Here is a 15,478-nt window from a genome sequence, read left to right as displayed (position 1 = left end):
AAAAAGCTTCTGCATAGCAAAGGAAACAATAAACAAAGTGAAGAGATAACCCACAGAATGGGAGAAAATATTTGCATCTGACAAGGGATTACTAACCAGAATATATAAGAAGCTCAAACAACTCTGTAGGAAAAAAATCTAATAATCTAGTCAAAAAATGGGCAAAGGATTTGAATAGATATTTCTCAAAAGAAGACATGCATGTGGCAAACAGGCATATGAAAAGGTGCTCAACATCACCAGTCATTAGAGAAATGCAAATCAAAACTACAATATCATCTCACCCCAGTTAAAATGACTATCCAAAAGACAGGCAATAACAAATGCTGGTGAGAATGTAGAGAAAAGGGAATCCTTCTACACTGTTGATGGGAATGTAAATTAGTGCAACCACTGTGGAGAAAAGTATGATGTTTCCTCACAAAACTAAAAATAGAGCTACCACATAAACCAGCAATCCCACTGTTGGTTATGGACTCAAAAGAAAGGAAATCAGTATATCAAAGAGATATCTGCATTGTGACGTTTGTTGCACAACTGTTCACAATAGCTAAGATTTGGAAACAACCTAAGTGTCCATCAACAAATGGATGGATAAAGAAAATGTGGTATGGCTGGGTGCAGTGGTTCATGCCTGTAATCCCAGAACTTTGGGAGGCTGAGGTGGGTGGATCACAAGGTCAAGAGATCAAGACCATCCTGGCCAACGGGGTGAAACCCAATCTCTACTAAAAATACAAAAATTAGCTGGGCATGGTGGTGAGCACCTGTTGTCCCAGCTACTCGGGAAGCTGAGGCAGGAGAATCGCTTGAACCTGGGAGGCAGAGGTTGCAGTGAGCCGAGATTGCACCACTGCACTCCAGCCTGGCGACAGAGTGAGACTTCATCTAGAAAAAAAAAAAAAAAGAAAATGTGGTATGTATACCCAATGGAGTACTATTCAGACATAAAAAAAGAATGAGATTCTGTCATTTGCAACAACATGGATAGAACTGAAGGTAATTGTGTTAAGTGAAATAAGCTAGGCACAGAAAGACACACATCACACGTTCTCATTTGTTGATCTAAAATTCAAAACAAGTGAACTCATAGACAGAGAGATTAGAAGAACAGTTACCAGAGTCTGGGAAAGGTAGTGGGGGGGTTGCAGAGGGAGGTGTGGATAATTAATTGGTAGAAAAAAATAGAAAAAATAAATAAGTCCTAGTATTTGATACCACAACAGTGTGACTATAGCAAATAGTAAGTTAATTGTACACTTTTAAATAACTGAAGGAGTGTAACTTAATTGTAACACAAAGGATAAACGCTTGAGGGGACAGATAACTCATTCTCCATGATGTGATTATATCACATTGCATGCCTGTATCAAAACAATCTCGTGTACCACATATATATCTACTACGTACCCACAAAAGTTAAAAATTAAAAAATGTTTAAATGTCAATTGTCCCAATGAAATAGCATTTTTTACCATCAAATTAGTAATGATCATAACAGTTTTCAGTGCTGTCCAGAGTATACAGTTTATGTCCTTCAATCTAACTTTTCTGCTACAAGTAATCATCTCAATTAATTAAAAATCCAGATACTGTTTTGCATTGTTTTTGATCATAACAAACATTGATTATAACACTGTTTTGATTATACAACAGAAAATTTAAAACAGCCTATGTGCCCAAAATTAAATTTACACATTCATTCAACAAGCATTTATTGAACATCTACTAAGTGCCAGGCACTCTTCAATGTGCTAGGGATATAGTAGTGTCTTTTTACCTATATGAAGCTTACAATTTATTGAGGGAATGTGAAGTCATACAAACCAAATAAATAATTAAAATATACATTATTATGGATGCTAAAAGGGCTATAGAGAAAAACAAAAGCATGAAATGTAGATTGAGAGGAAGGGATTGAAATTTTATTTTATTTATTTTTTTTTTTTTTGAGACCGAGTCTCGCTCTGTCACCCAGGCTGGAGTGCAGTGTCCTGATCTCGGCTCACTGCAAGCTCCGCCTCCTGGGTTCACGCCATTCTCCTGCCTCAGCCTCCCGAGCAGCTGGGACCACAGGCTCCCGCCACCATGCCTGGCTAATTTTTTGTATTTTTTTGTAGAGACAGGGTTTCACCGTGTTAGCCAGGATGCTCTCAATCTCCTGACCTCGTGATCCGCCAGCCTCGGCCTCCCAAAGTGCTGGGATTACAGGCGCCTGGCCGGGATTGCAATTTTAAATAGGTAGCCAGGGAAAGCCTTACTGACAATATGACAATTGAGTAGAAACCTGAAGTGCATGAGGGACAAAGCCAAGTAAATACCTGAATGAAGAGAGTTCCAGGCAGAAAAGATCCAGTACAGAGGCCTTGAGAAAGGAGCATGCATAACACATTCTAGGAAGAACAAGGAGACTGGGACTGGCTGAAGCAAAATGAAAAATGGGGAGTTCTATGGTTTGAATGTGTCCGTGAAGGTTGATATGTTAGAAACTTTATCCTAAATGTGGTGATGTTGGGAGGTGGGGCCTAATGGGAGGTATTGGTTCATGAGGGCCCCATCCTCATATATGGCTGATGGCATTACTGCAGGAATAGTTTCCTTATAAAATAGAGTTCAGGCCCCCTCTTGCACTTGTTCTCTTTCTCTCTCTTTCTTTCTTGCCCTTGGCCTTTTGCCGTGGTATGACATAGCAAGGAGGCCCTCACCTGGATCTTGGACTTTCCTACCTCCTAAACCTGGAGGCAAATAAATTACTGTTCATTATAACTTACCCAATCTATGATATTCTGTTATAGAAGCACAAAATAAACTAAAAGAGGGAGAGTAATAAGAGGTGACATTAGAGGCTTCATGGAGGTCAGATTAGGTTGGACCTTTGATATAGTTTGGATATTTGTCACCACCCAAATCTCATGTTGAATTTTAATCCCCAATGCTGAAGGTGGGGCCTGGTGGGAGGTGTCTGGATCATGGGGGCGGATTGCTCATGGCTTGGTGCTATCTTTGCAATAATGAGTTCTCAGGAGATCGAGATCTGGTCATCTAAAAATATGTGGTACCTGCCCCTCCACTCACTCTTGCTCCTGCTTTTACCATGTGATGTCCCTGCTCCCCCTTTGCCTTCCACCATGACTGTAAGCTTCTTGAGGCCTCCCTAGAGGCCCAGCATCTGCCAGCACTGTGCTTCCTATAAAGCCTCCAGAACCATGAGTCAATTAAACATCTTTTCTTTATAAAGTACCCAATCTTGGGTACTTTTTTTACAGCAATGCGAGAACGGCCTAATACAGTCTTGTATTAATGAAGCCTTAGAAGGGTGTTGAACAGAAGAATAACAGTTTTAAATTTATATTTTAATGCTATCTCTGAGCTGCACTGTGACATCAAGATGGAAAGTTACAGTGATAGTCCAGGCAAGATACAATGGTGGTATGGCCCAGAAATTACAAGAGAAGTGAGAAGTTCTGATTCAGCTATTGGGAAGAGGATTTGCTGATAGGACGGATGTAGGATGTAGGAGAAAAGACATCAGTGGAGATTGCAGAGTTCTAGATATGAGCAACTAGAAGAAAGGAGTTGCCATTCAACGAAATGGAGAAAACTATACAAGGAGTAGGTTTGGGGAAAATGTCAGGAGTTCAGTTTGGTACCTGTCAGATTTAAGGTACTTATACAAGTGGTGACACCAAGGCTATGCTTGATAGGATTCCAGGGGATGGTCCACAAAGGAAGTGTTAATTTGGGAGCTATCCACATGTAGGTGATATTTAAAGCCAAGAGACTCCCGACATCACTAGGAGTGTAAGGATGACAGAAAATACAGGAGGGCCAAGAATAAATCGCTGGAACATGGCAATGTCAAGATGTCAGGAGAAACTGGCAAAAACTGAGAGAGATTACAATGGATTAAGAGAAAAACCAGGAGAGTTTGGGGTGCTTGAAGCCAAGTAAATTTCAGTGATGACAGAACAATCAACTGGGTACAATGTTTCACAACGTGTAACTTTTATAGTTAGAAAAAGTACTCCTATAAAATATTTTTGTAAGTAAACAAATTTACCTACCCATATCCCAGATCTTTCATACTTCAATGCACCTCCTGAGAAACACTATTCTTCACTACATGAGAATAATAACTGATATTGGCGACTGCATTAGAATTTACAAAGTGCTTTCAAATGCATTAGCTTGATCTCACAGCAATTCTAACATAGATAAGACAGGTTTTACTCTGTCCATTTTCAGACAAGAAAAGATTTAAAGCGGTTAATTTGTTGAAGGTCACATAAACCAGTGGCAGGGCTCACATTTGCATTAGATTCTTAAATACCTTCAATACTGCTTGTACTATAACAAGACACTACTTTGCAGCTGGACCAAAATGTAAACATCACTCCCCCATAAGTAGCAAACATTGGAAAACATTTACCAAGAAGGCTAACCATACTCTCTTAATATTACCATGTTTTTCTATTTTAATGTCGATCTCAGAAAGAGGTGCTTTATTAATTTCCATATTTGTGTCTTCTATCAGGCTATGATCTCCTGGAGAATGATGACAATATTCTCTGAATCCTGTTTTATCACCAGCGTCTTGCATAATTCCTGACATATAAAAGATAATTAAGAAATGCTTGCTGGTGTACTTCATGGTAATGAGAGAATCTCATGGTCCATTTGATGTGATTATTTAAGGAGTTTCTAAGACACCCTGCAGAAGCAGGAAGTAAGCTAGGGTGACAGTTTAGGGAATTTTAGCAATGAAATGGGTCCCTGGATTTCAGGCAACTAAACTGTATTCCTGTATCGGTCCGTTTTCACACTGCTGATAAAGACATACCCAAGGCTGGGCAATTTACAAAAGAAAGGGATTTAATGGACCTATAGTTTCAGTGGCTAGGGAGGCCTCACAATCATTGTGGAAGGTGAAAGGCACATCTCACATGGCAGCAGACAAGAGAAGAGAGATTGTGCAGGGAAACTCCCCCTTATGAAACCATTGGATCTCAAGAAACTTATTCACTATCATGAGAACAGCATGTGAAATAACTGCCCCCATGATTCAATTAACTCCCACCAGGTCCCTCCCACAACACATGGGAATTCAAGATGAGATTTGGGTGGGAACACAGGCAAACCATATCAATTCCTTTCTTTATACTGAGTGCAATGGTTCTTGCTGGGCTTCAATCCCAGGGTTTCCATTTTAGTAGGTTGTGCACAGGAACCAAGCACTTATATTTCTAACAACTTCCTAACTAATGTTGACACTGCTGGTCCTAGGATCTCACTTTGTGGACTACTAACCTAGAGAAAAGAGCTTATAAAAGCAACATTTTGAATAAGGGTAATAAATGTACTTTCAACTCGAGTTGTAAACTGAGTTGAGAATCAACTTCAGTATATTCTGATCACAGGGTTTGGTTTTGTTTGAGACAGGGTCTTGCTCTGTCACCCAGACTGGAGTGCAGTGGCACAATCACAGCTCCCTGCAGCCTCAACCTCCCAGGTTCAATCAATTCTCCCACCTCAGCATCCCAAGTAGCTGGGACTACAGGCCCATGCCACCATGCCCAGCTAATTTTTTTATTTTTTTGGAGAGACAGGGTCTTGCTATGTTGCCCAGGATGGTCTTAAACTGCTTGGCTCCAGCGATTTACCTACCTCAGCCTTCCAAAGTGTTGGGATTACAGGTGTGGGCCACCTCGCCCAAACTGACCACTAGGGTTTATTTCAGGGTCTTAAATCTGGCACAACCAAGAGGAGATGTTGATTAGAATTAAATGTACCATAAAGATCAATTCCTGTTTATAACTGAAAAAGCAGAAACTATTCACTTACTATATTTTTAAGTCAGTGATTAGTGCTCCCAAAGAAAAGGACATATGTCTTACTCATTTTTAAAACCCCCAAAATGCCTTAAATGAAAAGATAGTACTGTTTGCTAATAAGATGATACAATCCTTGCCCTCAATGAACATATCATGTACTAGGGGAGAGATAACATTTGTGTATTCAAAGCCTCTGGTAAAACAAATGGTGCCTTTGTGTGATTTAGAAAATAGTGACCTCCTCTAGGCATATGAACTAGAAAAAGGTATCCCTTTTTCCAGGTAAATGCAGACCTGTGCCAGGACATATAGCTAAGCATGCTGAGAAATGGATGGATTCTTCTTCTTACCCCTTTAGCTGGGTGCCCTTGGAGAGAGCACAACTCATTCATCTATATGGGGTGGGGGGCTGTGCGTGCAAAACACTTGTGGGACAGCATATATGTGTCAGAGAGTAAACAATAGGCTGTGACTAGAATTCAGAGATGAGAAAAGATCCTTTGTTTTTACTAGTCCAGGAAAGGATAGGATATAGGGATGGATCTAGATCAGGAGGCTTCCTCTGTGAGAGATGTTCTCTCACCATCACCCACAACCTGCATCCAGCTAACTCCTACTCATCCTTTGGATCTTACCTTAAACATCTTTTCCTGGTAATCCACCTGCTCCCAGCCCCTAACTAGGATGGCTATTCGTTCTCACTGCATATGGAAATTTTCCATCAAAGTACTTATGGCAAATGTAATTGCATGATGTGTGGTTTGTTTTAAACCTACTCCCCTGAGATTACAAAGCTCCATGGAGCAGGGGCCTATGTTTTGTTCATCTATTCATTGTCAATACCTGCTATATAAGTACATAATAAATATATGTATATATACATATTGAATATTGAAATACTACATAGAACACACATGATGAAAGGCAAAAAGGAAAGAGAATAATCTGTGGTTTCTTCAAGAGAAAAGAAAAGCAACCAAAATGTGGCTAGTGTTTTCTGACAATAAAGAATTATTATAAGATGCAAGACTCTGCTGAAGAAGACACTATGATAGGAAAACGTGCCACTCTATACTATGCTCTGCTATTTCCATCCCTTGTGCTAAAATATGACACTTCACAGATCTGTCAACTCTTGGTTTTACATTGTAAATATTGATGGTGTGAATACTTGCTCGCATTTGCCTAAAACATGAGAAATGATTCTAGGCATAAGAACTGAAAATGGAAAATTCACCTCCACAGGCATTAACAGGAAAGATTAGTTACGTTAACTGCTTGAAAACAGAGGCTGAGTACTAACTCCTTCAATAACAGTGTGACTGTAGAACCTTTGACAGCTTCACCCATAGCCCATGGCCTTCAGGGACTTCCTATAGAAAGGATGTTTCTCAGCTGTGCCCATCAACTTCTGAAACAAAAAACATGACCATTACAGGTCTTGTGGTTTATATGGATTTTGAAGACCCAGTAGCTTACCAAATCTAGGAAGGCTCTATAACACAATTCTACTCCATCACCACCATCTCACCTCCCAGTTAACACTCAACCCATCTCCACCATCCCATAGGAACCACTCTGGTGCTGAGCACCAGTGACCTAATCACAAAATTCAATCTTCTCTCTTCAGTCGTCATCTTATTTGGATTTCATTGGGCAACTGACACACAATGAGCCCTATCTTCTTCAGAGGCTTTTCTTTTTCCCACAACTCCACACTCACATTTCTTCTTTACCAGCCATTGCTACATGTCTCCTTTGTGAACTCCTCGGTTTCTGTCCCCTTTCATGTAGGTAAAACCCAAGTCCTATCTTCAGCACTTTGTTCTCACTCCCTGCATGATCTCAACCAATCCAGTAATTTCAACAATGTCTTTCATTCAAGTTATTCCCAGGTCACCACACCAGCCCACACCATGCCCCTGAGGAACAGTGCCTAATAATACCTAACTGCCTACTCAACAGCTCTACATAAAGTCACTCCTTCCAGAAAGAACAAGCTCCTTATCCCATCTTCTTCACATTTCTTCTCAGGGAGGTTAAGAGGCACCATCCTCTAATCAAGTTAGAACATTTCATTCTCTCACCCTCTGCATCCACTCACTGCCAATTCTATCTAAAGCATACTACTCCTCTTTTTGAAGTCCTACTACTGCATCCTATTGCCTACCAAATGAAGACCAGCTTCTTAGTGTGATATAAGGTCCCTTATGATAGGCTCCTGCCTGCCTTTCAGATTCATCTCTCATTAAGCTTCTCATTGCATGCTGTACTTCAGTTAGAACCAATTACAATACAATGCTGTTTCATGTTTCTGCCCTTTTTCAATCTGCGCTCTTCACCTGAAATGTCTTTTCCCCAAACTAGCCTACACTCACATCTGACCCTTGTCTGCTTGACAAATTCCTACTTATCAATTAAGTCTCATTCACTTCCTCCATAGGGCCTTTTCTGATCCTCCCCACCACCAGTAGATATGATGGCCCATTGCTTCTTTCATGGCTTCAAATCACTTAATTGCAATGTTTGTTTACATATCTGTCTCATCCTTATCCAATTAAATTATATTCTTTAAATTACTAATTTCATATCTGACATTTTGCCTAGCACATGGTATAAACTGAATGTGGAACAAAAACTGTTAGCAAAACTCATCATTCAGTAGTCAGGGAGAACAGCAGAACTGCATTATGCAAGATTTTACAGCAGTGAACTAAGAATCAGCTATTTTGTGATTTAATTTACCAAATGTAAATAATACAGACATAATCCAATTAGTTCTGTTCTTTTTACTCTCATGTACTCTTCTATCTTCTGATACCTTACTGCAACTCTGAATTATCTGTTGGCCTTTATATTTTTCTGCTCTGGCAGCCCCATTAAGTCCTATTATTCACTGAGTCAAAAATGTCATGCCAAGTCTTGGATGGGCCTATCCTAGGAACCTCTGGAGTCTCACTGTAGACTCTTCCCAAAATATCAGGATCTAGCTCTACTAATCTAGCAATAATCAGCCCTCACATTTATATTTCTCCTTTATCTTATATTAATCTCATTTCATCCTCATAATACAAATAATTGGTCATGTTTTCTTAATAACATTTTATAAGTGAAACACAGGCCAAGAAACCCAAAGAAGATTTACCTTTTATAAGTTCACCCCATACAAAAACCTGAGGAATTCTATACTTTCTGATGTCCAGGCCTCATTTATTTCCTTTGAATACCATTTTCCAAAGTCACATCCTATTCTTGTGCTTCATCTGCCAGCACTTTGACTTTCCTTTTATTTCTGTCTCCCAAATGATCGCTTCCTGTTTGTGCGTGTGCTTCCACACTGCTGATCTGATCACCAGCTGAACATTCCAACACAATAATTTTTCTCCCCCTTTCGACTCCATAATCCAAAGACTGACAAAGGAATCTGTATTTTATGAGTTTCACCCCAGAGTCCATTCCTCTGCAAAAATCTAAATGTAACTTTTACCCATAACCTAGTTTTTGAAGGGCCTTTTTTCTGAACTCAGGCAATTATAACTGGATGACTCCCAGGCCAGTTCTCTGCATTTCTCTTCCTTTAGTTGCTTTCCTCTAAAACCAGGCAGGAAAATCAGAGTTTATGTAACTTTGTTAAACATGACTACTTCTATAAAAAATATTAATAAATGAGGGTGACACAAACTACTGGGGGAAAATGAGGTTCAAAATGGCCTATAGCTTTTTCTATACTCCTCAACATTCTCTCACATTGAGAGTTGGTTTTAGCTCTCAGCCTGAAAATTCCTCACTTTAACTGCCCTCACTCTGTTCCCCACTGCATAGTCTGTCCTTTGTGGCATTTGCCTCCTTTAATGTTAACAAAAAGTGGAAAATGATAAACGAGCAGGAGTGAACACAGAGTAGTTACTTTAACTGTGTCTTTATTCACAGGCGTTTAGCCCACAATCCCATAACTGTATTCAGAGGAAAGGGCTGAGCTCGAGAGGATACCCTTTCCCCACTCCCAGCACAAACATTCCTTTACCTTCAAAGTCTGAAAATAACTTGCCCTCCCCACTTTCCTCTTAAAAACAATGTCAGAGAAAAACAATGACCAGTTCTGTAAATTAGCTCCACTGGTTAGACCAGATATCAAACAGATTCAACCCCTGGGAGGTCACTAGGCCTCTTCTACTTCCAAGAACTTCTAACTCCCATTAGGTCCTCTTACTTGTCAGTCATCAGGAAAAACATAAATGGATCTGTGCATTAACATTTATAAAAACATACAGCCAAAGGCAGGCTCAATAGCGTCCTCCTATATATTTTATTTATTCTCATTTTTCAGAAGGAAAATGTAAATTTCAGATCTCAAAGGATGAGTCACATGCAATTTCTAAAGCCAATGCAATAAGGACCTGTGATTAAGTGAACCCAGCCTTCCTGAACCTTCTGTCATCTCTCTGCCCCTCCTTTCAATCTTTGTTTTAGGTCGCAGACTCTTCTTTCTAGGTATACATGTGTAGGACATGTGTTCATCTAAAAGATTAGTCTAGTTGTAGAGACCAAAGGCATCACTTCTATTGACCCTGACCTTCGCCTACTTCAAGCAGATTTTCATCACTAAGAATCGATGTTATCAGAAGCTTAAGACTTTTCAGTTTAGAAAAATACATTCTGCATATTAGAAGTTGGGGGCTGGAGGATAAAGTTTATCTTGTCACAACTGTTCAATCTGAGATGTCCAAGAAGCAGCTTTCTGTGGAAACCTGGAATAATGGATTATTCCCAGGTGATACATAAAGTTGTAGAATATAGATTAAGCTCATTATACTAAAAAGCCCTAAAATTAAACACAGCTGTTTGTTGAGCTCTTGCCCTGATTTCCCCAATTACGACATTGCTGTGTGTTCGCACACAAGCCTTTGATCCGATTCTCTTTCATTTCAGTCTGTCCTGGGACCTGTACCGTAGGAGAGAAAGACGAAAATCCATAGACGATGGATGATGTCTAGAACACAGATACTCTGTAATTCAAGTCTCGGTAAAATTCAGAAGTTAGAGCAACATACACAAACAAGAGGGTCTGGCCTTTCTTCCCAGAGGGGCTATTGGCTAACCTATTTTTGCTACATTAATTAAAATGACCCATCGCCCTAACAATCTTCCTAAAAACAGTATCTATTCCATATATCCTCCCAACACAATCAAAGTAGGTCAGAAATGTTGCTTCCTTCCCCTCATTGATTTTCATTAAGAGGATGCACTTTCTGGAACACTAAATGGAAAGATAAACACCCAATACAAGAACCAATGACACCCCCTGTAAATTTTTGGCACACCGTCTCTTTCTTCTAAAAGCCAGATAAAAATCTCATCACCCATATTCTATCCTTTTTGGCTGTAAAACAACAATAATTACAAGCTATAAAATACACCGCGGCAATACTTCAGCCAGGTGATAAAGCACCTCCCAAAAGAGGCATATTCACTGTCTTTTCTAATTTTCTCCATCATCAACCTGCCTCTTCTCTACCAAGTACATACTCTTTTTTTTTTTTTTTCCCCCAAATTCAAATCCACATTTTGTCAGAAGGATGCTAAGTGACACCATACATTGGCTTAGCAAACGCACAGGGCCTTAATCAGGAAGCTGAGGGCAGAGGAGTGGGACGAAGGCGTTTGCAGAGACAGGGGAGTGGAGACAGGGGGAGGAGGAGCGGGAAATCCTCTGGTGTCTGTGTCTGGCTCTCTGGAAAAGCTGTGATGAGATGGTTCTTCAAATCCCACTGGTGGGGCTTCCCCAGTCTCCTCCCCTTCCTGAAATCTTTCCCTCGACCCCAGGTCCTCAAACCTGGCTGTCCAAAAAGGACGCCGCAAAGTCCTGCAGAGCCCCCAAAAGACACAAGCGCGGACAGAAAAGCATCCCCCGAGAGACAGCGAAGCCACACACCCTCTCCGGGCCAGCTACCAGGGCGGGCAACTTCACCCCTCGAAGCAAACGAAAGCCCCTGTTCTCCAAGCAAAGGAAAAGGGGATGGCAAACAGAAATAAACAGGAACCGGTCTCAGCCTTCATCTTCCGCGCCCTCCCCCCGCAAACTCCAGGTAGAGGACCAGGTGCTGCTCACCTCCTGGCAAGGAGGAAGCGGGCGGCTGGAGGCGGAGGGCAGGTCCCCAGCCCAGGCCGCCTGGCAGCCGGCGAGCGCCCAGCAGCAAATCCAGGCGGGGCTCCAGGGCGGCGAGCGCCCGCGGCGGGGAGCCTCCGCCGGCCGCCCCCAGCCCCTGCCCCGTACCGGCCCCCGGGCGCGGAACAGCATCTTCGTCCGGCCGCGGTCGGCGGGCCGGCGGCAAGGCAGCTTTCCCGGGGTGCGGCGGCAGCTCCGTCTCCCGGGCCGCGACTGCTGTGCGCTCGGCTCGCAGCTCCGTCACCCGCTGCCCGTCCGCCCGCTGACAGCTCTGCTGCGCTCGCGGCCCGGGCAGCCAGCGCCGATGCTCCCGTCACGCCGGAGGGAGGGACCGCGGGGCGCGGGCGCGGCGCGGGGGCGGGACGCGGGGCGGGGACGCTGGAGCTGGGGAGCAGGTGGCGCGGGCGGGGGCTGCGGCCCAGCCCGGCGGGTCCCCAGGGGCTGCGCAGCGCTCGCCTCGCGCTAGAGGGCGAGAGAGGCTGGGGACCCCGTGGAGTAGCCTATCTCAGGTCCCCGTGGCCCACTGGGAGGGGCGCTCCCGGGATGAAGCCAGAGTAAATACAGGACATCAGGACATTGTTTTCTGGCGGTGGGTCTTTCAAAAGCTCGCCACTTTCCTCATTGCACACAAACACGCAGATGTGCCCTCGGAACATCCCTTGTAAGGATCCATGCTGGCTAGCGTCAGATCAAATTTCTAGGTGATTAGGGTGTGCATGAAATGGCGGGGAAGAAAGAGGACTGAGGTGTAGACGTGGTGTGTGACTCAGTTTTCTCACCTATTTAATGAAAATAATACCCACCACGTAGGATTATTATGAGGATTAAGTAAGCTGATATACATGAAGCACTTGGAAGAGTGCCTGGCACACAGTAGGTGACATGTGTTGGTAGTAGTCGCCGTAATTATTGCTGCTATTGGTGTTATTTTGTGGAGATGTGTAACATTGGGCATTAAGCCCTGTGTTTCCTGGAGGAAATAGTTTCTCCATCTGTGCAATGATTGAGGTGCTCATCGTTTTTTCTTTCATTCAAAAACATACTGAACTAGGTGATGGTGAACAAGATGGACATAAGGCCTTCCTCAGTGGCAAGGATCTCAGGATCCCTTCTTGATCTCAGATTCTGTAAATGGGTGAGTTATTGTGTTTTTCAAAAGAAGCATCCAAATTTCTGATTATTGAATATCTGGACAAATCCACGTGGCCCACTCATTATAAGTTGGCCTGTGGCGCATTTGTTTGTGGCATTATCTCTAATGTCCTTTTAACAAAATTTCCACATGAAAGTCTCTGTATATGTGTGTTTATGTGTATGTATACACATATAGGTTTGTGTATCACACCTATATTCTGATTATAATAACAATATATGTTCTTTGTAAACATTTCGAAAAATATTGAAAAGTATCAGGAAGAATATAAAAATAACTAGAGATCCTACCACCCAGAGATAACATTGTTAATGGTATTAACATGTTGAGGAATTTCCTTGCTTTTTTTTTTAACTCTGTGTGTACTGCAAAACTGGAATAATAATTTGTAACCTGCTTTTATTTTTATTCTTAATAACATAAATATTTTCTCAAGTGATTAAAGTCTCCAACAACACAACTTTAATAATTGTAAAATATTTTCTAGTCTTTAGATACATGTAATTTACTATTAGATATTAGGCATTTTTTAAGGATTCAGTGTTATTAATAATTCTGGAAAGAATGCCCTTGGAACATAATCTGTGTGCATCTTTAAATATTTTATGATACCTTTCTAAAAGTGAAAACATTGGATCACATGGTATGTGTAGTTTTAAAGTTTTTGACGAATAGTGTACAAATTCCTTCCAAAATATTTGTAGCAATTGTTACCAGCAGTTTATGAGTATTTATTTCACATCACCCTAGATTATAATACTTCAGATATTTATCATTTTGGTAGAAGAGAAAAATGCTATTATTCTTAAAATGTATTTTTATCATTAGTGACATTGAGTAATTTTTCATATGTATCTACTAGCTATTTGCATTTTTCCTTCTCACGTCAGGGTGTGAGAATTTTTCACTGGCACACTTTAGCCATTTTATTGAAGTTCCATTTTTTATTGATTTGTTAGCAATCTTCATAAGCTTTGTGTATGTTTATCGTATATCTTACGAATACATTTTTGTAGTCTTTTAAATTTATTTCTGGTAGCTTTTCTGGCAGAAGCTGGTCATCTTTAGGTATTCAAATGTAGCAACATTTTCTTTTGTGATTTCTTCCTTTTTTATATCTAGAAGTACGCGTATCTCCACAAAATCATACAGATGCCTATGTTTTCTTATTTTGTTATATTTTATTATTTCCTTTTTATATGCTTTATTCTTTAATTCATGTGGAATTTTTAGGAGTCAAATTATGTTATGATTTTTGTCATCTGAGAAAGAACTAACAACATGACTATTAAATTGAAAACAGCTTCTTTCCTTATAAAAATAAGAGTCGTCCAGTAAATGCACTTGGATCAAATGACAATTGTAGATTTTCCAGAGTGGGACAACTTGCCACTTTCAGTAAATACTTTTCTCATAGTTGTCCCATCCATAAAAAAGATCTTGACCTTGGATAATTAAAATCAGCATAAAGGCTGACAGAGAAAGGAAATTTCAAGAAGACTCTAAGGTCCTCTTGTACCTGTTATTTTAGGATGTAATAGCAAATTATTCAAAGTTTGTGATTATCTGATCAATAAATTTACTCTTAAAGATAGTTTTATAAAAAATATACTTTAATAGAAAATTCGTAATGAAATTTCTGCAAGAATGGGTTTAAATAGCTTACAATCACTAGGTAATAATCATTTTTCCACTTTATTTGTGCAGTGTATACCTGAAAATTGAACTGAATTTTGTTAAAAAATCGACAAAAGCCTTAGCTTTTCAACAAAAGCCATATCAACAAAAGCTGTATCAACAAAAGCCATAGCCAAAAGCCATAGCCAAAATGATGCTACATACATAGATTTATTTTCTTTTTTAACTTAAATCAGATTGTGGTATAAATAACCCCAATTTTTATTTATTTTACTTTTATTTTTATTATTATTATTATACTTTAAGTTTTAGGGTACATGTGCACAATGTGCAGTTTAGTTACATATGTATACATGTGCCATGCTGGTTTGCTGCACCCACTAACTCGTCATCTAGCATTAGGTATATCTCCCAGTGCTATCCCTCCCCGCTCCCCCCACCCCACAACAGGCCCCAGAGTGTGATGTTCCCCTTCCTGTGTCCATGTGTTCTCATTGTTCAATTCCTACCTATGAGTGAGAATATGCAGAGTTTGGTTTTTTGTGCTTGCGATAGTTTACTGAGAATGATGATTTCCAATTTCATCCATGTCCCTACAAAGGACATGAACTCATCATTTTTTATGGCTGCATAGTATTCCATGGTGTATATGTGCCACATTTTCTTAATCCAGTCTATCATTGTTGGACA

The 15,478-nt window shown here is 40.7% G+C and overlaps 1 protein-coding gene across 7 annotated transcripts in view; it reads right to left on the bottom strand.

Annotated features, from left to right (window-relative positions):
* ELAPOR2 (endosome-lysosome associated apoptosis and autophagy regulator family member 2) overlaps window positions 1-12,345 on the bottom strand; it is a 257,866-nt gene extending 245,521 nt beyond the window's left edge. For 3 of the 7 annotated variants that reach the window (XM_055347595.2, XM_019031798.3, XM_055347596.2), the window contains exon 1: window positions 11,941-12,320. In XM_055347595.2, the coding sequence (XP_055203570.1) occupies window positions 11,941-12,129 (189 nt within the window). In that variant the 5' untranslated portion in view covers window positions 12,130-12,320. Of the gene's footprint in view, window positions 1-11,940 lie in introns of all 7 variants that reach the window. The other 4 variants (XM_019031799.4, XM_055347597.2, XM_004045677.5 and 1 more) reach the window with 4 other exon arrangements.
* Window positions 12,346-15,478: the final 3,133 nt, after the last annotated feature.

Source organism: Gorilla gorilla, chromosome 6 (assembly GCF_029281585.2).
Source record: "Gorilla gorilla gorilla isolate KB3781 chromosome 6, NHGRI_mGorGor1-v2.1_pri, whole genome shotgun sequence".
NCBI classification, from domain to species: Eukaryota; Metazoa; Chordata; class Mammalia; order Primates; family Hominidae; genus Gorilla; species Gorilla gorilla.
This window is presented reverse-complemented; position numbering and strand designations above follow the sequence as displayed.